Source organism: Arachis hypogaea, chromosome 12 (assembly GCF_003086295.3).
Source record: "Arachis hypogaea cultivar Tifrunner chromosome 12, arahy.Tifrunner.gnm2.J5K5, whole genome shotgun sequence".
In the NCBI taxonomy this organism is placed as follows: domain Eukaryota; kingdom Viridiplantae; phylum Streptophyta; class Magnoliopsida; order Fabales; family Fabaceae; genus Arachis; species Arachis hypogaea.
The window spans coordinates 12,590,749-12,613,272 of record NC_092047.1 but is presented as its reverse complement, the minus strand read 5'-3'; the positions used below and the strand labels follow the sequence as shown (position 1 = coordinate 12,613,272).

Sequence of the window (22,524 nt, the reverse complement as noted above, 5' to 3'; positions counted from 1 at the left end):
CCTAACTTTGAAAAAACAAAAGTGAAGATTAAGAAACAAATTAGAACTATGAATTCAAAAGTTTTTTTTATCTGAAAATCGGACCGAATCGACCAGTTGAACCGATTCAACCAAAAATTGACGATAAGAACAGTCCGATTTAATGTTTAAAACCACAAAAAGAACCGCTGAACCGGTCGATTGGATTGGATCAGAAACCGGCCAATAAAAAAAGGAAACCCCACGCGTGCCCCTCCCCCAACCGGCCAAACCCAACACCCCCCCCCCCCCTTCCTTCGTGAGTGTGTCACTCGGCAGTCGGCACTCAGCAGCAAAGAAACTTTCTTCAAAGTTCAAAAAGCCAACCCAAAACCCTAGGGCTAGCTTCTTCAACGGTTCCGCTGCCGCCGTCCGTGGTTGTCGGCGCCTCCGCGGCTTCCTCCTTCCCCCGTCCCAAACCCAGACCCTCTGTTCTAACTCGGCACATCGTCCATCCTCCCGTGGCGTGTTGGTTGCTGCTCGAGCACTCACTGTACCATCGGTTCCCTGTTCTGGTCGTCCGTGCTTGTCTCTGCTCGATTCTGCCTCTCAGTCTCACTCGAGTCTCGTCTCAGTCACACTTCTGGCACCTGGCATCTCGTGGTTCGTCTGTCTCATCGCTGGCGGCAGAAGCAACTCGTGGGGTTGTCTCTTGCTTCGTCGCCTTCAGTGGGGTGGTCGTCGACTCGCCGTCGACGGTTGGTGAGTTCCTGCACCATTGCTTCCCTATTCTCTCTTTTCCAGATTACCCTTCTCCCTGTATTTTTGCATGTTGCTGAATTGCTAATCAATAAATTTGCCTTGCTACTGGTCTAAATGTTGCTGTAAATCGTGACTGAACTAGGATTTGTTAAATTTGTTGCTGTAACTTGAATTTGTTGCTTCCCAGTCGCAGAATCAGAACAAAATGCTCAGTGAGTGCTTCGTTGATTGGCTTTGCTCACTGATTGTATTTGATGATAAAATTTAAATTGATATCACTATTACTGCTTTGCTGCCTGTTTCTGTAGTTAAATTTTATTAAAGTTTCTTGAATTTGCACCGCCTATGTTACTGATTCACTGTTCCTTCAGTGCTTTTTTTTGTTGTTAATCATTGTGATGAGCTTTGTTAAAATTGGATTGAAAACTGTTGATCTTTCTTCAATTTTCATTGTTCTAACTTCTGTTCTTATTAAAAAATTTGCAATTCGTGATCTTTTGATTTATTATATGCTTTATGTTTTTATTGTTCTGTTCTTACGAAGAAAAAATTTGTAATGAGTGATTGTATGATTCATGTTTTGATTGTTCTGTTATATAAAAAAATTCTGTTTTCATTGTTTGGTTGCACTGTCCCTGCTCTTGATCTCCACCAACTCGTTGCCCCTCCTCCGTGTTGGATGCTCTGTTGTGTGTTTGTTGTGCAACACTATCATTTTTTTTTGTTTTACTTGTGACTCAGCTACATTAAGGCAACATTCTCTATCTTTAACTTGTGCAGTGTGATTCAATCCAACTATTTTTAATTGAAGTATAGTTATGTTAATTGTCAACAAATTTGCAGCAAGTTTTTGTATATTTTGATGATTAATTACATTTAGTTGGTAATATTTTATGTAGAGTTTTAAATTTGAAAGATATTTTAGGATGTTTATTTATAATTTATTTATTATTTTATTATGGAATGGTTTTTTCGGTTGACCACGGTTAGACCGGTTGGACTAATAAACCAGTATAACAGTGATTAGAGCGGTTCGGTGATTGGTCCGGTTTTCAGAACCTTGGATGAGACAATGACAGGTATGTGCATAGAGAATAATAGTAAGAAAATAATAGTGTGTGATACAATGAGATATAATAAAAATATAAATTAATAATTTTGAAAAGGTAATAAAAATTAAAGATAATTTAATAAATTGAATATAAAATTAAAAAATAAAATATTTTTTATTTATTAGAATTATGCATGAAGATAAAGAATGCTTTGAATATAAATTTTTATCTTTGATTCAAATTAAATATTGTTAAAAAAATAAATAAATAAACTTATGTAATATTTATAAATAATTACTTTATAAATTTTTATCTTGATTTTGTTACACAAAATAACGACGTCGTTTGGCAAGGCTAACTCACACTCCTCCCTCGATGTCACTAGACTAAACCTCGAGCTCTCTCATCCCTGTCACTGCTGTCGCACCCAAACTCCCCTCCCTCTCTCGGCTCCAGTCTCTCTCACGGTCTCCGGCGTCGCCATCAAGCTCGTCGTTGCTCTCTCGGATCTGGTCTCTCTCTCTCTCACGGTCTCGCGCGGCTTTCCTGCTCTCATCATCGCCGGTGGCAGAAGCAGCAGGTCCCGGCGCTTGCTCCTCGCTGTCAGCAACCCTCGCCGTGAGGCGTGAGCTTCCTCCCCGCCGTCAGCTTCTTTCGCGCAGCCAGAAGCTGGTCCCGATTTGGGGAGTTCCAACAAATTCCCCTGTTCTTCCCTTTTCTGTTTTGTTATTGTCTTTGATGTTGTTGCTGAAAATATCAACATGAATTTGTTATTGATTATGAACCTTGAATAATTTGTTGATGAAAATTTACTGAGCTAGTTTTTTAATTGCTGAAAAATCATTGAGATGAATTTGTTATTGGTTTGAATTTTGAAGTTGTTGCTGTTCTACTCAAGTAATTACTTAGCTAAGTCTTTTTGTTGCTGAAAATCATCACTGAGTTGAATTTCTTAGTGATTGAACCTTGAATTTGTTACTTCACTGAACCTTAAATAATTTGTTGATGAAAATTCACTGAGCTAGTTTTTTTTGTTGCTGAAAAATCATTAAGATGAATTTGTTATTGATAACATTCACTGAATTTTGTATTTGTTGCTGGTCTACTCAAATAATTACTTATTGATAACATTTGAGTTGAATTTCTTAGTGATTGTACCTTGAATTTGTTATAACAAGGACAATATCCGAAGTTCAACGGCATGCAGTAGCATTACCTAGTATAGTGTGATGAAGAGTATAGTTTGAGATGTTATTTAAATTTTTGGATTTCAATTAGTATTGCATTGAGGTTGATAGAAAATTTCTATTATTAAAAACATGCATTGTTGGAATGCTTGTTCCATTGATGATTATTTATTTGCATCTTTGTTTCATGTTATATATTTCATCAGTCGTGTAATGTGTCTGACAGGCAGATTTTGATCTATGTTCCAACTGCTTTAGTAATAGAAAGTTTGTTACAATCCTATCCATTGGTTGTCTTTTTAGAATTCTTAATTTAGTTTCCAATTCAAATCTGTAGAATGAATGAATAATCCAGTCGTGTTTTTATCTTTTTGTTATTCACCTTTTTTGGGGGTGCCCCTTCCCACAAGGTTGATTTTGGAGGCAAAAATTGATTCTGAGTTGTACACTCTGTCAAAATCAGTTTTAGATGAAGTACCAAACATAAATTGATTTACTCGAAAAGATCAATTTTAAGTGAATCACTTCCAACTGAACTACAAAAGCAGAATTGAAACACTCTTTTTGTTCTAAGGACACCACATCTCCCATTTATTCAATTTTAATACCTGGCAATCACCTGGAAGTTGGAATTCTTTGCACATTCAGATTCGACTGGTTTTCCTTTGCAGGTAGGAGGGACACATGGTATAATTGTTGAGTTTACTGATCCTCACTAAAACACAAGGCGAAGTGCCACATAAAATTTATTCTATTCAACTAATAATTTAAATCTACACTTAATACTATACATACATGTGCATTGTGAAGATTTAACCCCCCCCCCCTCCCTCTCTCTCTCTCTCTCTATATATATATATTATTTATAGTACTTTTTTGAGAATGAGAATTCATCGTTATGAAGTTAAATGATTTTTAGATTTGCTTACATTCAAGAAAAAAATTACATTTTTCACTCTCATTTATTAAGATTGTAATAATAAGTCTAAAATATTTTGAATATAAAATAATACAGATTAATTTTATAATTTCAGAATTTTATTCAATTGATATTTTATAAAAGCTCTTATAAATGATTGTAAAGTACTTTTGTCTAGTTATAACTGATCTTAAATCATGTAAAGGATATATAAAAAGTTAGCAAAAGCTTATAACAAAATCTATTTCACAGAGTCTCACTAAATTTGTTGGTTTTTTTCAGAGAAGGAAGCAACATTGTTCTATGATATTCCATTCCCATCTTTTCAAGAAACCCTTTTCTTCAGCCATTCACACACACACCCACTCAAACCTTCTAAAACTCTGCAACCTTTCCAATACTCTTTTTCAAACCAAGCAAGTTCACGCCGTTGCCCTCATCCATGGCTTCCTCCCATACAGCATCTCCCTCTGCGCCTCCCTTATCCTTCAATATGCCACCTTTGGAAATCTCCCTGCTTCTCTCCTTCTCTTCCAGCGAACCTCTCTGCATTCCCATAGCGCCTTCCTCTGGAACACTCTCATTCGTGCAAACTCCATTTCTAGAGTGTTTGATGGGTTTCACACTTACAACCGAATGATTTGTGCTGGAGTTAGGCCTGATGATCACACTTTTCCATTTGTCCTAAAGTGTTGTTCTGATTTCGAGCGGGTTGAAAAAGGTAAAGAGGTTCATGGTTTTGTCTTTAAACTTGGTTTTGATAATGATGTCTTTGTTGGGAATACCCTTTTGATGTTTTATGGTAATTGTGGATTTTTCGCTGATGCTAAGAAGGTGTTTGATGAAATGCCTGAAAGGGATAAGGTGTCTTGGAACACAGTTATTGGGTTATGTTCTATGAATGGGTTCTATAATAAGGCGCTCTGGTTTTTCAGAGAGATGGTTGCAGAGTCGTCGGGGTTTAAACCGGATTTGGTCACCGTTATTAGTGTGTTGCCTATTTGTGCGGAGACTGAGGACGAGGTGATGGCGAGACTAGTGCATTGTTATGCTTTGAAAGTTGGTTTGGTGGGTTGTCATGTGAAGATTGGGAATGCTTTGGTTGATGCTTATGGGAAATGCGGGAATGAGAAAGCCTCCAAACGTGTTTTTTATGAAATGGATAAGAGAAATATAATTTCTTGGAATGCTGTTATGACAAGTTTTTCTTATAGAGGGCTCTACAAAGACGCTTTTAATGTATTTAGGTTGATGATTGATGCAGGAATGTTACCAAATTCTGTGACGGTTTCTAGCATGTTGCCTGTGTTAACAGCATTAGGACTTTTTAAGTTGGGAAGGGAAGTCCATGGGTTAAGTTTAAAGGTTGGTATGGAGGATATTTTTATTGCTAACTCATTGATAGATATGTATGCAAAATCAGGATATTCCGGTGTAGCATCGGCTGTATTCAACAAAATGATAGATAGAAATATTGTATCTTGGAATGCCATGGTTGCAAATCTTGCTCAAAACAGACTTGAATTTGCAGCCATAGAGTTAGTGAGGCGAATGCAAGCTAATGGAGAAATTCCGAACACGGTCACCTTCACAAATGTTCTTTCAGCCTGTGGAAGATTAGGTTTCTTGCATGTTGGAAAAGAGATTCATGCCAAAATAATTCGGATGAGATGGTTTTCTGATTTGTTTGTATCTAATGCTCTTACAGATATGTACTCAAAATGCGGACACTTACACCTTGCTCGAAATATCTTTAATATTGCTATCAAGGATGAAGTTTCATACAATATGTTGATTATGGGATATTCCCAAACAAGTGACTGCTTAGAGTCCTTGAATTTATTCTCAGAAATGATACTCTCTGGCATGGTACCTGATATTGTTTCATTCATGGGTGCCATATCTGCTTGTGCAAATCTGGCTTCCATGAAGCAAGGGAAAGAGATCCATGGTCTGCTGGTGAGACAGCATTTTTACAGACATCTTTTTGTGGCAAATTCACTCTTGGATCTGTATACCAAATGTGGACGAATAGATCTTGCTAGCAAGGTATTTGACTGTATCGAATACAAGGATACAACCTCTTGGAATACTATGATTTTAGGCTATGGTATGCTGGGTGAGCTTGACACTGCAATCAACCTCTGAGGCAATGAAGGAAGATGGTGTGGATTACGATTCAGTGTCCTTTATCGCGGTTTTGTCAGCTTGCAGTCATGGGGGGTTAATTGAAGAAGGGATGAAGTACTTTATAATGATGCAGGATCTTAATATTGAACCAACACAAATGCACTATGCTTGTATGGTTGATCTTTTTGGAAGAGCTGGGCTAATGGAAGAAGCTGCAAACCTTATTAGAGGCCTTTCCATAGAAGCAGATGCTAATATTTGGGGTGCGATGCTCGGCGCATGTCGGATACATGGAGATGTAGAATTGGGCTGCTGGGCTGCTGAGCATCTGTTTGAGTTGAAGCCTCAGCACTGTGGCTACTATATTCTGCTTTCAAATATGTATGCAGAAGCTGGAAGATGGGATGAGGCAAACAAAGTTAGGGAATTGATGAAATCAAGGGGAGCTAAAAAAAATCCAGGTTACAGTTGGGTTCAAATTGAAAATCAAGTGCATGCATTTCTAGTTGGTGAGAAAATAAAGAGCTTGGATAATGGCTTCTTGCTATCAGAATGTTGTTAAAAAGTAAATCTTGTTATGAATGAGGAGCCACTAAATATTTGTTTTGTGAAAAAGAGAAATACAGTTAAGACATTGTTTTATTTTTGTTATGGAAATTATATTAATTTATTTTTCTAAGAACATCCATAATTTAATTATTATGATTAAAATACAGAATAAATATTAATATTAAATTTCATGCTTGAGGATATACAGTGAAATTATTCAGTCATTAAAATAGCCTTTATAATTTTCAGCTAAATATAGTTGTATGGTATGAAAAAATTTATCAAACCACATAAGGAGATAATACCTCGTATAAAACCAGCAATAGATTTCAATTGATGAGCAGTAAGTATAAGAAGAATAAAAAGAAACATAACTGTTGGGAATAAGGAGTATGACCACAATTTAATTAATTATATATTAAATAATTTGTTATTGTTATTATATTAAAATATTAATATAATAAAGTCATTGATTAAATTTAGAGATTTATCATTGTGATAGTGATCATAATATTGAGAGATAAATCTTTTATAATTTAATTTAAATTGTTCTTGGTCATAGAATTATTAAAAAGGACATTAATAATCCGAAAAGATCAATATATATATATATATATAGGTTTATTGGATGAAGATTAATAGATCTTATTTATTAAATTATATATATAGATAGTGCATATAGAGATATGACCATTGAACTGACTCACTTTGAGAATTCCTAATGGTTATAATTATCGTATATTTATCAATAGGATATTCTCAAGATGAACATGGTAATAGAGTTTCCTTTGACCTGTGAATGTCATATTAACAATGTATTTATTATACTTTGATTCCGGACACCTAATATCCTAAGGTGCTAGTTGAATGGATATTGGGTATGATTTAAATATTTGTAAAATTAATGATTCGTCAATAAGGAATCCGTCAACTCTCGGTAAAGAGTTTAAGCTCTATGATTATAATGACTGTGATGAATAAAACCTTGGCCAAGGGGATCGAATGAATGAAGAAATGAGTTTCTTAGGTCATTCACAGTTCATTATAATAATGGTAACAAGTTAGACTTTGACAATTAAACCATACTCTAAGAGTTAACCAAGAGCTGGAAAGATGGAAGGAATTATACTTTGTTCTTCTGAGGTTCTTAGTAAAAATATTATTACTTCATACTATCGGGTCGTCAAGGAGCGTTGCTAGACGTCAACCTTGATTAGTAAATTTAGTACGACTAATTTACTACCCGCTTAGTATTGAACCTATGGGGTCACACACTAACGAGTTCTAATCCTTGGTAAATAATCATTTAATTATTATTTTGATTAGATCAAATAAATAATTATATTAATTCAAATAGAATATTATTATATTCTTTGCTAACACCATGAATATTATAATATGATAATTGAGAATATTAAATAATTAATTATTTATTCTATGATGAGTTTTAAATATGGATAAGATCCTAACTGATTCTGTTTCAAATTAAGTTGTAATTTGATTTACAAATCAGTCACCAATCTCATACTATATATGTGTATATGATAAAAGAAAAATATACAAGTTTTTTTCTTTTACCTCCACATACACAAATATTCTAATTCTTAGTGAAGAATTACTGGTGCAAGGAGTTGCAAGAAATTTTTCAGTTAAATCCATTGGTCAAGGAGTTGACAACAAGGATCAGTCTTGGTATGGATACACATAGTACCTTCGAACTATCGAAGGAAAAAGTTTTCATTTACTAGGGTACTCAGGTATTGGCATCTAACATATCTTATTTCAATAAAGTTTTAACCACAAAAATAGATCAATAGAATTACTTTATTACTTCCGCTGCGTGTTATGAACACTTGTAATTCTTTAGTGGTATCAAAGCTTTGGCTTTTTTGTGTTTAAATTTTTATTCCTATTTTCTTAAAGTTTGTGAATTAATAGGATTAATTCAAATTATTTTTTAAGCATGTGATGTATTTATTTCCATTGAGATGATTTTCTAATAAATTAATAGTTAATTTATTTTAATTATTTAATTGTGATTAAATTATCATTTTTTTAATATAAAAGTTATATTTATAATCAAATATTTTGTTTGATTTTATTTATTTATTAATTTTATTGTGATTTTGAACACAATAAAAAGAATAAGATGCAAAATATCTTTTATTTATTTCTTATATATATAAATGTATATATAAAGATCAAATTTGATTTGATAATTTTTTAAGGCTAAACGTTAGTACATGAAAAATCAAATTTTGATTTGATTAATGTGTTTTGAACACTATAATTTTAGAAATTAGTTTTTCTAATGTTCTTTATTATAAAGAGCGGCCTGATAACCAGGAGTTTTATTTTCAAGATAATAATCAGTATATACATTTGATGTATTAGGAATTTAATTTTATATTTTTACCTAGACAACTTGAGAGTATAAAATTTAATCCATGAGTACTGATAAAAAAAATCTCTAACAATAGAGATAAATTCCAAAAGTTAGGAGATTGTCAAAAATAAATTTATTTCTTGTTTACAATAAGCAACCTGACAACCAGGAGACTTGTACTCAAAGATAGAATTTATTTATGCATATGATGATGTATAAGAAGAATTAATTTTATGCTTGAACCTAGACTATCTAGGAGTATAAAATATAATTCAGTTAAATAATTGTTTGACAACCGGATAATTATTTGGGATTATAATTGTATGAGATATAATTTAATCATGTTTATTTGGAATAGATATGAGTAACAACTTGACAACCAAGGTACTCATTCACAATTCTAAATAATTTTGTCAGAAATATAAATTTCTTGATTTACTTTCATATTTTAAATTTTTAAATATGTCAATCTTTCATATGCATACTTAAAAGTAAAAAATTGGCTACAAATTGAGAATTGTTCTCATGTATGAAAGGGTTATTATAGACATAATAATCCTATTGAAATAATATTGTCCAATAAAATTTGTGATGGAATAGTCCGTACTTATGAAGTATTTGAAATATTGCTTTACTGGATGGGTTGTTTTGACAACTATATCTATAAATTCAAAATTCAAAAACATTTTTTCACTATTTATTACTGAACATCTTGAGAAGATGTAGTGCCCAGAGTACGATAGTATGACTATCAAAAATTTTGTTTAAATTAGTGGGAGTATTGGGCGATATATTTTGAATTAAACAACTTTAGAAGTTGGAATGCCATTAGGCAAATGGTTGTAGCGAGAATTGTTCTTGCAAGCATTTTTGGAGATTTAGTTTGTTACAAACAATTTATAATTGGCCTTAAATGATTAAGGTTTGTGGTCTTTCTGAAAAAGCTCAACATGAGTATTGAGAATGCTAATCAAAATTGCTCTTAAAGGTTGGTTTGACCAATATTAAAGATATTGAGTATTTTTATTCTAAGAGTTTAAAGTAAAATCTCTAATATCTAATTGATATTTTATTGAATAGAGAATGAAATTTTCTTAATGCACAAATACTAGTATTCTATGTACTCCATCATGTTTAAAGAAACATGAAATTTGATTTAGTTGAGGATCACTGTTTGTTAAATATTTGGACTATGTTTTAGAAATGTTGCTAAATTAATAAATTTATCACTAAATCAATTTTTTTTATCCATATGAGATATGGAAAAGGTATAAGGTGAAACTCAAGAACATTAGAGTTTGGAGATGTCTTATATGTGTTAAGAGATTGCACAACAATAGAATTGATATTAGGTCCGATAAATGAGATTTATTGGTTACCCTAAAGAAATAATGAGATTATTTTTATCACTTTTCTTATGATAAAGTGTCTGTGATAAGATGTTAAACTCTTTTTTAGAAAAGGGATTCCATCTTAAAGAAAGAGTGGGAGTACAATTACTTTTATTAGAATTGTATACCACTCAATAGAGGATATACTTTCTCAAAGTATAAAAGGTTTGATCGTCAAACTAACTTTTCGAAAAAGTAGCCTATTTGTATAATGATACAATTCTATACAGATAGATCTAATGGTTAATTAGATTTTTATAATCATGTTCAATAATAAGGATTGTCCTTAAAATAAAATTACGCACTATTGAAGTGGGAGATTTCATGTTTTGAAAAAATGTGATATTTATTATATATTAGGCATATTTTGCAAAAAAAGTCAAGCACATATGCTCAAGAGTTAAGGTATTTAAGGTCAAAAGAGTTTTGATAAACACAAATTTGCATTGAAAATGATACACATGATTGATTGGCTCTAGTGCAAGTGGGAGATTATTGAGATAATAGTATGCCCAAGATCCAATCTATCATGATTGACTCTCATGCAAGTGGGAGATTGTTGGGAATAAGGAGTATGACCACAATCCAATCAATCATATATCAAATAATTTGTTATTGTTATTATATTAAAATGTTAATATAATAAGGTCCTTGATTAAATTTAGAGATTTATCATTGTGATAGTGATCATAATATTGAGAGATAAATCTTTTATAATTTAATTTAAATTGTTCTTAGTCATAGGATTATTAAAAAGGACATTAATAATCCGGAAATATCAATATATATATATAATGATCTTTATTGGATGAAGATTAATAGATCTCATTTATTAAATTATATATATAGATGGTGCATATAGAGATATGACCATTGAACTGACTCACTTTGAGAATTCCTAATGTTATAATTACCGTATATTTATCAATAGGATATTCTCAAGATGAACATGGTAATAGAGTTTTCTTTGACCTGCGACTGTCATATTAACAATGTATTTATTATACTTTAATTCTGAACACCTAATACCCTAGGGTGCAGTGCTAGTTGAATGGATATTGGGTATGATTTAAATACTTGTAGAATTAATGATTCGTCAATAAGGAATCCGTCAACTCTCGGTAAAGAGTTTAAGCTCTATAATTATAATGACTGAGATGAATAAAACCTTGGCCAAGGGGATCGAATGAATGAAGAAATGAGTTTCTTAGGTCATTCACAGTTCATTATAATAATGATAACAGGTTAGAGTTTGACAATTAAACCATACTCTAAGAGTTAACCAAGAGCTGGAAAGATGAAAGGAATTATACTTTGTTCTTCTGAGGTTCTTAGTAAAAATATTATTACTTCATACTATCGGGTCGTCAAGAAGCGTTGCTAGATGCCAACCTTGATTAGTAAATTTAGTACGACTAATTTACTACCTGCTTAGTATTGAACCTATGGGGTCACACACTAACAAGTTCTAATCCTTAGTAAATAATCATTTAATTATTATTTTGATTAGATCAAATAAATAATTATATTAATTCAAATGAAATATTATTATATTCTTTGCTAGCACCATGAATATAATAATATGATAATTGAGAATATTAAATAATTAATTATTTATTCTATGATGAGTTTTAAATATGGATAAGATCCTAACTGATTCTGTTTTAAATTAAGTTGTAATTTGATTCACAAATCAGTCACCAATCTCATACTATATATGTGTATATGATAAAAGAAAGATACATAAGTTTTTTTCTTTTACCTCCACATACACAAATATTCCAATTCTTAATGAAGAATTACTGATGCAAGGAGTTGTAAGAAATTTCTCAATTAAATCCATTGGTCAAGGAGTTGACAACAAGGATCAGTCTCGGTGTCGATACACATATTACCTTCGTACTATCGAAGGAGAAAGTTTTTATTCACTAGGGTACTCAGGTATTGGCATCTAACCCATCTTATTTCAATAAAGTTTTAAGCACAAAAATAGATCAATAGGATTACTTTATTATTTTCGCTGCATGTTATGAACACTTGTAATCCTTCAATAACTTTTAGAAATTTTCAGCTTTAGGGACAAGCTTCCAATTCAACTATTAGATTCAATTAATGAAAATTCTTCATCGTTTGAACCATTGGACTTTGTGTGTTCTATATTGTATTTGTATAAGAATAATTAGAGGATTTGAATGTGTATTTTAAAGTATTTGTTATAATGTATGCTATTATTTTAATTTATTATGTGCTTTAAGATTGATATTATTAATTTTGAAGGGTTAGAATTGAGTAAATATACATTATGATATATATATATATATATATATAAAATAGGTGAACTCGTACGAGTCTACGAGTTAACTCGCGAGTCGAGTCTAGGTCAGCTCCACGAGTTTACTTAGACTCGCGAGTTTGATAACCTTGAAGATACCTAAAGCATCGGTCTCCACGCTCCCAGTTACGCCACCTAATATGACTTAATTCATTAACACACTTGGATTCTAAATATGAAGAAAGGATGTCAGTGTAAGATAATGTTACCTGTTTGCAAGTTGCGGGGTTCCCGAAGAACCGACGCTAGATATGGGAGACGGATCCAAGCCTATGTGCAGAAGTGTTAGCGGACCATCAATTTCCTTGCAGTCAAAACGAGATGCCCTACATAATGACTTGTACAGCTGTGCCAGACATGCAGATCTCCAACTGTACTATCCGATACTGCCAAAATCATGAAGCAAAGGCAGGAACTTCTAGTACACACATGCCCCAGACTTGTCACCAAATAAGACTGTACTAAATAATAACATAATGTGGCACTTCACGTACCTCTGCATGCTGGTTTCGTCAACGAACTGTAATCGTTATTTTAGATCTCGAAGCCACGTCAGTTTTATGCAACTTGCTCTACAGTCCGACTTCCTCGGTGCAACCCTAAATTGCTACAAACACTCCGCCTCTAAGGTTTCAAAACTACTCATAGTCATCTCTGTGACTGGAAGACCGTCTGTTGGAAGACCAAGAATAACAGCAACATCTTCCAGTGTCACAGCACATTAACCAACAAAAAACCGGTAAACCGTAAATGTTCTTCAACCCTATCATTGTACCGATTCGGAGAGAGTGGGTGATCACATGTTAGATACCGTGAACTCTACAAAAGCATATCAGATTATTAGTCAAATCATTAACAATTACTAATTTACTATTATAAGATAATAATTATCTAACTAGGGCAACTAATTTATTAAACTCATACTAAACTTTTTGTTAATTAGTTAATTTAGTAATTACCATGTATGACTAACCTAACCTACTAATTAATTAACTATCATTATTAAATAATTTTCACAATTAACTAAACAAGACATAATAATTGAAATCACAAAGCTATGATATATAATTTTACTAAATCCAATTCAAACAAATAATTTTACTTAATCAAATTTACTAAATCCCCGAATAATTAACTTAACTGCTAAATTTAATTAACAACCCTATAAATTATTTTGAATGCTTTATAAAATATAAAAAATTACGATATTATTATTATACATATTTTACTCATTCTGTTCCCAAATGAGCATTGAATTACATAATTATTTATTTATTTAGTCACTAACAACAAACTACCTTACTACTAATAATAACTAATAAATAAATCCAATTCTTGTTTAACTAATAAAATTTTACTTCATTAAACCCTCAACTACACTAACATATTTATTTCAATTAAAAATCTAACAACAAACAAAAAATTATTACAAAAAATTCTACCTAATTTACTCAAAATTTTTCAAACCATTTCCAAAAATTATACAACTTAAACATAATAATTAATTATAATTTCTAAAATTATTACAAAAAATTCTAAACATATATTTTTACTAATTTATCACATTACATCAATTTAAATATTATCATTAATTAAAAAGTTCACTAATCAACTACAACTGTATATATATACATATATACTTTCAACAATAAATTCTTAAGTTCTAATGATAATCACAATTTCTTAACCTATATGTTCCTAAATTCACTTTCTAACAATAATAATAATTCTATAACATATAATATTTACTTCATTTAAATATATATTCCTAAATTTTTAACAATAATAATAAATCTGAAATATAAAAAAAATTAAAAACTAAACTTACATAATTAGGATGGCTGAGATAATGTATAATATGAAATTCAGGACGATCAACATCTTTATATTTTTGTTTCTTTGGCATTGTGAATTTTTTCTTCAAGTTTGCATGAAGAACAATGAGATTTTGGAGGCTCAAGAAAAAGAAGAGAGGAAAGGGGTTGCTGGTGGGATTCACTATGAAAGTGACTCGGAGGGAGTGAGTTGAGGTTCCAGGAAGCATGTTAGTATAAAGGGACACTGTTCTAAGGGGCAACGAACGTGCGACACGTGGCTAGGATCGCACAAATCGGACGGTCCGAGTTGTGCCCTCTAATCAGACCGTTCGAGTTCCTACCTCCAACTCCCTCCGTTCGATTTCAGTCCCCCTGACACCACATGCAGATAAAGTACTCATGTTCTTCATAATGTTGTATCACACCAAACTCTTCTCCATATTAAAATTAGAGTAAAGGAAAATCCGTTCCTGACCTTTTTTTTTGCGGACATTTTCGTCCCCGAGGTTTGGAAAATACTTTAATGTCCCTGACCATCCGAAAAAGTGGACATATTTACCCCTCCGTTAGAGTCGCTCAGTTTGCCCTGACGGAAAACGGTGACGTGGCTCCCATGGCGCTGACGTGGCCGTTACGGGCTGCCACGTGGGATGGACTTTTGAAAAGAGGATGTATTAGTCCTTTCACACCAAAACGTGTAGCTTTTCAAAACAGGACATATTAGTCCTCTCACCCCAAAACGACGCTGTTTCTCCCCCACCCCTCCAAACACACTTTAATCCCCTTCTGCATTTCCAATCAACAATACTTCACCAAATCCAGAAGCAGCAAATTCAGCACTTCCAATTTTGTAATTCCAGAATCATCAGCAATGCATTCAAAGCACATAAACAAAGAATCAACAGAGTAACAAATCGTAGCAACATCAGCGGAATTTCAAGAAAAATGAGAGGCAGGAGTCTAAGCAAATTCAAATTCAACAAGCAATTCAGCGACATATTCACCAACAACAGAGCACAAATTCAATTTCACAGGCTCAGTTCACAATTCAACCAGTCCAGATTGTGCAATTTATGAAGAATATGTAAGAACTCCTTATAATTCTGGAAAAATTGCTACACTCTCAAATAGAATCAGCAACTTACCAGAAATTGCATATGGAGAAAACAGATCTGAGAGAATAAGAAAAATTATGCAAATAGCACCTGAGAGCTTGAAGGAGTGAGATCTGATAAACTCTCCGGTGCATCGATTATATGCCACCGAACACTGAAGCTCCATTTTTCGTCAGAATTTTCGTCTGGAAGCAGTCTAGAGATATGACCAACAGCAACATGAAGATTTCGGCCCACGACATAAATATGGCAATCGCAAGCATTGACAGCAAAAGGCTTGCATATTTGCTCAGGCAAAGGGGGGCCATCTATGGCATCCCAGGAGTCTGTTTCTGTGTCATAGACCTTTAGCTTCATTCTTTCGAGCTCCGAGACAACAAACAAGTGGCCATAAACAACGACACTTGAACCGGTCCAGCCTTCTCTAAGTCCAACAGCCATGTTTTCCCAATTATCTGTTCTGGGATCATAGACTTGTCCCCTTGGAGAGACATAAAAGGGCCATAACCATCCTTCCTTGACGAGAAGCTTCCTGTTGAGAACTGCTGCATCATAAGATGCCATATTGGTTCCTATGCTGGCGATAGAGCGCCAATTTCCAGTGAGAGGATCCAATACCTTTCTCATCTAAATACACACCTCACCTAAACCCTCCCTTTCACAACTAAACTTGATTTCATTCCCCTCAAAATCCAAATCCTCCTCAACAAACACAAAATTTCCTGACTTTATGAAAGCAACTTCACCACAAAGCCAGTAACTTTACTATCAACTGGAAAGAATTTAACTTTGGAGCACAGAGATACCAATTTACAAAAAGACAAAAGCTTAGAAGCAGCACATAGAAAAAATCTCAACTTTATCTGAAATAGCAATCACTAAGGACCCCACGGCGGGACCCACGGAGACGTCGTCGTCCTTGGCAGAAGCGTCGTCGTCAGTGCATATGCACTTGCCGAGTATGAAGGGAGTGGGAGCGAGCAAGGGCTTGTGGTCGAGCGAAGACGATGCGGAGGTTGAGGAAGGAGAAGAGAGAGAGCCAGCACTGCCACGTATGGAGACGGAAACGGAGGAGAAGCTGGCGGGAGTGGTTCCGGTTCCGGTGGCGGCGATGATTGAGGGCTCGGCCTGGCAGAGGAGCCACTCGATGGTCTGGCCGTCGGACTTGTGGCCGAGCTCCGTCGGATGCCATGGGTTGGAATGCTCCCTTTCTTCCATCACCCGCTTCACCTTCACACTGAATTCGAAGGATTAGGGCTCAAGGATTTCATAGATTGGGGGTGGGGGAGAAACGGCGTCGTTTTGGGGTGAGATGACTAATATGTCCTGTTTTGAAAAGTTACACGTTTTGGTGTGAAAGGACTAATACGTCCTCTTTTCAAAAGTCCATCCCACGTGGCAGCCCGTAACGGCCACGTCAGCACCACGGGAGCCACGTCACCGTTTTTCGTAAGGGCAAACGGAACGGCTCTAATGGAAGGGTAAATATGTCCACTTTTTTGAAGGGTCAGGGACATTAAAGTATTTTCCAAACCACGAAGACGAAAATGTCCGCGAAAAAAAAGGTTAGGGACGGATTTGTCCTTTACTCTTAAAATAAAAAAGTGGTACTTTTTGACTGAACATAAAAATAAGAGAATCTATGGTTTAAAAACATTATATCTTATGGAAAATTTAATGTTGCCTTTCAGGAACATCATCACCATTTTTTTCCAATTTTTTAACATTTTAATTTTTCGAGATAAATGTCATATCAAAGAACCAATAAAATAAAATGTCTATTTTCACATGCCTGATTCAAATGTCAAGAAGAAGGAATATTATTCTTAGAATAATTATCTAAATCAGTCTCCAAGAATTTTAAAAGCAGACATTTTAGTTTCTAAAAAAAATTAATACATAAATTAATCTCTAAGATTTTACTCCGATAAATAAATCAGTCTCCAACTCATTTTTCGATAAAGTAATTACCCATATCAGTCCCCAAAAATTAAAAAAAAAGGGACATTTTAATCCTAAAAAAAATTAATATACAAATCAATCTCCAATATTTTTTTCCGTTTAACATAACAGTCCTCCGTCCAAAAAAAAAAAAAAATTATTACTATTATTAATTACATAATAATATTGTACCTAATTTTTTGTATTTTTTGGACAAAAGTAATAATAAATTTATTTATTAAATTTTTATGTATGTATTTATAATATATATATATATAGTCACTAAATAATAATAATAATAAAATTATTAGAGATTATTCTACAAAAAATTTAAAGTTAAAATTATTTGATATTTTTGTATTTAATATAATCAAAAGATGTCCTATTTTAAAAATTATGTTTGTATTAAAAAAATATTTTAATTTAAATTTCAAAGCATCATGCATTATTCACCTTACTTGTTTCTAACAAAAAAGAGTGTATTAATAATAATAATAATAATAATAATAATAATAATAATAATAATAATAATATTATTATTATTATTATTATTATTATTTATATTATTATTATTATTATTATTATTATTATTATTATTATTATTATTATTTAGTGAATATATATATATCATAAATACATACATAAAAACCTAATGAACAAATTTATTATTATTTTTGTCCAAACAACAACAACAACAACAATAATAATACACTCTTTTTTATTAGAAATAAGTAAGGTGAATAATGATGCTTTGAAATCTAAATTAAAATATTTTTTTTTAATACAAACATGATTTTTAAAATAGGATATCTTTTGATTGTATTAAATACAAAAATATCAAATGATTTCAACTTTAAATTTTTTGTAGAATAATCGCTAATAATTTTATTGAATATTATTATTATTATTTAGTGAATATGTATATATATATATATATATATAAAAATCTAATGAACAAATTTATTATTACTTTTGTCCAAAAAATACAAAAAATTATGATACAATATTATCATGCAATTAATAATAATAATAATAATTTTATTATTTTTTTTAGGATTGTTATGTCTAACGGAAAAAAATATTAGGGATTGATTTGTATATTAATTTTTTTTGGAACTAAAATATCAAGTTTTTTAAATTTTTGGGGACTGATTTGAGTAATTACTCTGCCGAAAAATGAGATGGGGACTAATTTGTCTGCCGCAGTAAAACCTTGGAGATTGATTTGTGTATTAATTTTTCTTAAGAACTAAAATATCCGCTTTTAAAATCTTTGAGGTGATTTGGTAACTACTCTTATTCTTATATGAAGAGAATCATGATAGTAAACTTTATTATTTTACTCTCTTTCTACGGGTCTCTAATTTTTAGTTTTTGACACTAATTTTGACAGAAATTATCAGTCAAAACTACCTAATTGATTGATCTTTAGGAGTGAATTAATATTATTTCATTTTCCAAGCTCTTTCTTGTTTTCAAAATTTTAAGGCGTCAAACTTAAACACACTTCCAACATTAACAATTTATTTTAAAGAAAAATCAAACGAGAGAATATAAAATAAAAATACATCACATTCAACTTAAAATCTTAAAATATTAAATTAATAAATTTATCATCTTATAAATTTCTCATTCTCTCTTATTTTCTTTAATGTGAGACTAATTTCATAATTCCTACACTCTTCACACTTATAACATTAACAACTAGGATATCCCAAAAGGTGTGCATAAGCATGATTTGGCTCTGCATAAGTAACAAGACACACTTCACACAATTTTGCTGACCAAACTTCTTAATTTTCATCTCATTCTTCATGTATCTTCTGCCATCTAATTTAGTTACCTATTCTGATTCCAAATCTTTTTGTTTGATGATATCTTCATACATTGTCAACACCAAATATAATATCTAATAATGGCCTTGGTTCTCTTGTTTGTGACGGTGGTATTGTTTAGTGTTTGTGAGGTTTCTATGAATGCAGTTTACAGGGTGGGAGATTCTGCTGGGTGGACCATGATAGACCACCCAGATTATAAGAGGTGGGCTTCTACCAAGAGATTTCATGTTGGGGATACTCTCAGTGAGTGATTCATTCACTATATATACTATAATTGATATATAAATTATTCTGCATTTCTATTCTTTCTTTTTCCTGTGTGTTAATAAAAAATATCTGGCATGGCATTATTTATATTTGTGACTCCAAATCATGAAATATAATGAATATCTTTCAAATTCTATTATGAGATGGATACATGGCTATGCATATATATATGTTTGACATGAACATGATAATAAGAATGAGTTGCCAGTTGTACACTAGCTCTTATATCAACTAAAGATTCACTCAGAATATAACCCTGAACATCAGATTCTCTAACAGAATAATTGAAATATCCATACAAGTATATAACCCTTAATTATTTATTTAACACATGATTTCCATGTATTTACTGGTGTTAATTAGTGGTGTACAGTCAATATTATCAATTGTTCAAAACCTTATCAAAAAAGATATTTGTTCAATTGTACCTTATGTGGCATTCTTCCTTATTTCAATTGTGAACAAAGCATGTATTTCTATTCAATTCATATAAGATGCATGGCTAATTAATAAGTTCCTGCTGTTCATTAATTAATAACAACAGAGTTTGAAACATGTAGTTTTCACTTACCTCACGCAATACCATGATGTGATGGAAGTGAGTCACCATGACTATGTTCACTGCAAGACTAACTCTGCAAAGGCCGTTTACCACACTGGCTCTGACTCTGTCAGCCTCACCAAGCCAGGCGAATTCTACTTCATTTGTAGCAATGATGGCCATTGTTCTGCTGGACAGAAGCTTCATATTAAGGTCCATCATATTTGACATCCATCATTTTAATAATCTTGGCAGTTAGGATGGCGAAGCATATTTATAAGTGTCACTGTCTACTATTGTTACAGAGTAGTAGTAATAATGCTGCAATTATCAGGAATTTCTACCTCACCATTGCAACTGTTTTTGCACTATGCATTTACAAGACTAACAGTCTAACAGACCATATTAATTAGCACACTAAAGATAGATAGATACGGAATTGTATGAACAACTAAATATTTTCTTGATTTTATTAAGTTTATGCATGAATTGCATTTATCTCTAATGAGATTAAATAAGGGGACTGCTAACCTTCATGCTATCCCCTTTTAGCATCATTAATATTTCTTGATAATATTAAAGTACACTGACCTCTTTTTTATGATTAAAAATATTGCATTCAGTTCATTATATTTTGATAAAACGTTATACTAACTAAGTACTCTGGAAACAATGAGAGGTATATATCAGATCTATATCAATAAATGTCAGAAGGGACCAATATAGTGTTTCAGCATCTGATGGATTGACATATATGATGCTCTTTTCTGCTTTATTCCTTGTTTTGCTCTCTCATGCAAAAGTTGTCTCCATTTGCTCCAAGATCATATGCTCAGGTATAAGAGCAGGCTTTCCATTCATTTCTTATGCTATTAGTATGCATGATCGTTTTATTATAATTAATCTGTTCATCAATATGTGGATCTGGTTTTCCATGTGATATCCAACAACTGAGTATCCTGTACGACTGTACCCACATCTGGAATGGGACCAGTTATGTTTCCAGATTTTTTCATTATCTTTCTTTTTTCCCTTTTGATTTTTTTTTTGCTTTTTCTAAATTTGTTTTATAGTCAACACAGATCTTTTGAACCATCATCACACTATAATTTGTATTTTATTTTTAGTGATTGTGCCAATCTGACTAATTTAATGTAAATATACATTATACATTGGATTCCAGCAGTTGGTCAGAAAATCCTTTAATTCGTAGAAGAATCTAATATGGCTATGTTACTGTGATTACCGTCAATATATAAGTGTTATTTAAAGTTATACTTTTTTTATATTTCGGTAATACCATTTTTAAACAATACTTTTTAAAAAGTATTGTTTAATAATAAAAAAATATTATTTTAATTTTAATAACATTTTTTAAAATATCATAATAAATTAATAACCATAGCATAATCATTCTAGAATAGCTCTAATTTGTATTATGAGAATTATCATTAGCACCATAGCTTGAAAGCAACTTTACGAAAGCAATTCCGAATTCTGAAGCACCGCTTATAAACTTTTTTTTTTTGGTATTTTTTAAACTGTTATTTTAACAACCCTACTTTCAGCTATCCGTGCGAAATCCAATAACTAATTGTATTACCTTAATGCGTAAGTAATTAAACACTTTTTTTTTTTCATTTTACCAAATACATCAGCTCTAGATAAACTCGATACTATTTTGTTATTCTATGTATCTCTTTCGCATTGGGTGAAACTGCGGCCTGGTTGATTCAGTTGGGCGGTGACACTAGGCCTTTTTCTTTTTGTAACTTTGTAAATGAGTTAATACGGCATTTACATTCCCCATTTTTGGGCCCTAGACATCTTTTACATTTTGCACTTTGTCTTTTTTATAAATCTTATGTTCCATTTGTGTGCATGATGAAGTCCAGGTTTGTGCATGAGTGAAAATCCCACAAATATATGAACAAAATGCATGAGGTCAGGGAGATAAACAAAACTGAATACAAGCATTTTACATTGGTGCTATTTGGTCATCGTATTGACTCTTTTTCCTTTCCTGGAAGGGACAAAACAAACTTTGTAGCCTTTTAGTTGTCGAAAACTATTCGTGTGTTTGGATTATAGTGGTTAAGTTATGGTTTAATACAATGAGAAAAGGAAGAGGGGAAGGGGGCCGGGAGTTCACTTTTACAATAGCCATAATTTGAGACAAAATTATAGTGAAACTAATTGGCAGATTTGAAATAAATAGTGGTGTGTTTATGTATTATATTTATATTTATTTTTCTCTGAGTGAAAGGATTTCCTGATATGTTCTTCTCCATTTTTTACAAATAAAAAAGTTCTGTTATTTATATTATTATATTTATTTT

General features: G+C 32.2%; 2 protein-coding genes and 1 pseudogene across 2 annotated transcripts; 2 read left to right on the top strand and 1 right to left on the bottom strand.

The window, feature by feature from the left end:
* The first annotated feature begins 465 nt into the window (after positions 1-465).
* On the top strand, positions 466-6,690 carry LOC112726885 (putative pentatricopeptide repeat-containing protein At1g69350, mitochondrial; annotated as a pseudogene).
* Positions 6,691-15,673: 8,983 nt separating this feature from the next.
* On the bottom strand, positions 15,674-16,162 carry LOC140176626 (F-box/kelch-repeat protein At1g30090-like). The gene has a single exon (XM_072208159.1). It carries the CDS (start codon positions 16,160-16,162, stop codon positions 15,674-15,676), a length of 489 nt encoding a protein of 162 aa, XP_072064260.1.
* A 3,292-nt stretch (positions 16,163-19,454) lies between these two features.
* LOC112729140 (mavicyanin) lies at positions 19,455-20,598 on the top strand. Its single transcript, XM_072208158.1, has 3 exons — positions 19,455-19,620; positions 20,205-20,398; positions 20,491-20,598. The coding sequence occupies exons 1-3, from the start codon at positions 19,455-19,457 to the stop codon at positions 20,596-20,598; spliced, it is 468 nt and encodes a 155-aa protein (XP_072064259.1).
* The last annotated feature ends 1,926 nt before the right edge of the window (positions 20,599-22,524 follow it).

Coding starts and splice junctions, on each gene's coding strand:
- LOC140176626 (XM_072208159.1), bottom strand. CDS start 16,162: ATGGCATCTTATGATGCAGCAGTTCTCAACAGGAAGCTTCTCGTCAAG.
- LOC112729140 (XM_072208158.1), top strand. CDS start 19,455: ATGGCCTTGGTTCTCTTGTTTGTGACGGTGGTATTGTTTAGTGTTTGT. Junction 19,621..20,204: donor TCATGTTGGGGATACTCTCA/GTGAGTGATTCA, acceptor TGAAACATGTAG/TTTTCACTTACCTCACGCAA. Junction 20,399..20,490: donor GACAGAAGCTTCATATTAAG/GTCCATCATATT, acceptor CTATTGTTACAG/AGTAGTAGTAATAATGCTGC.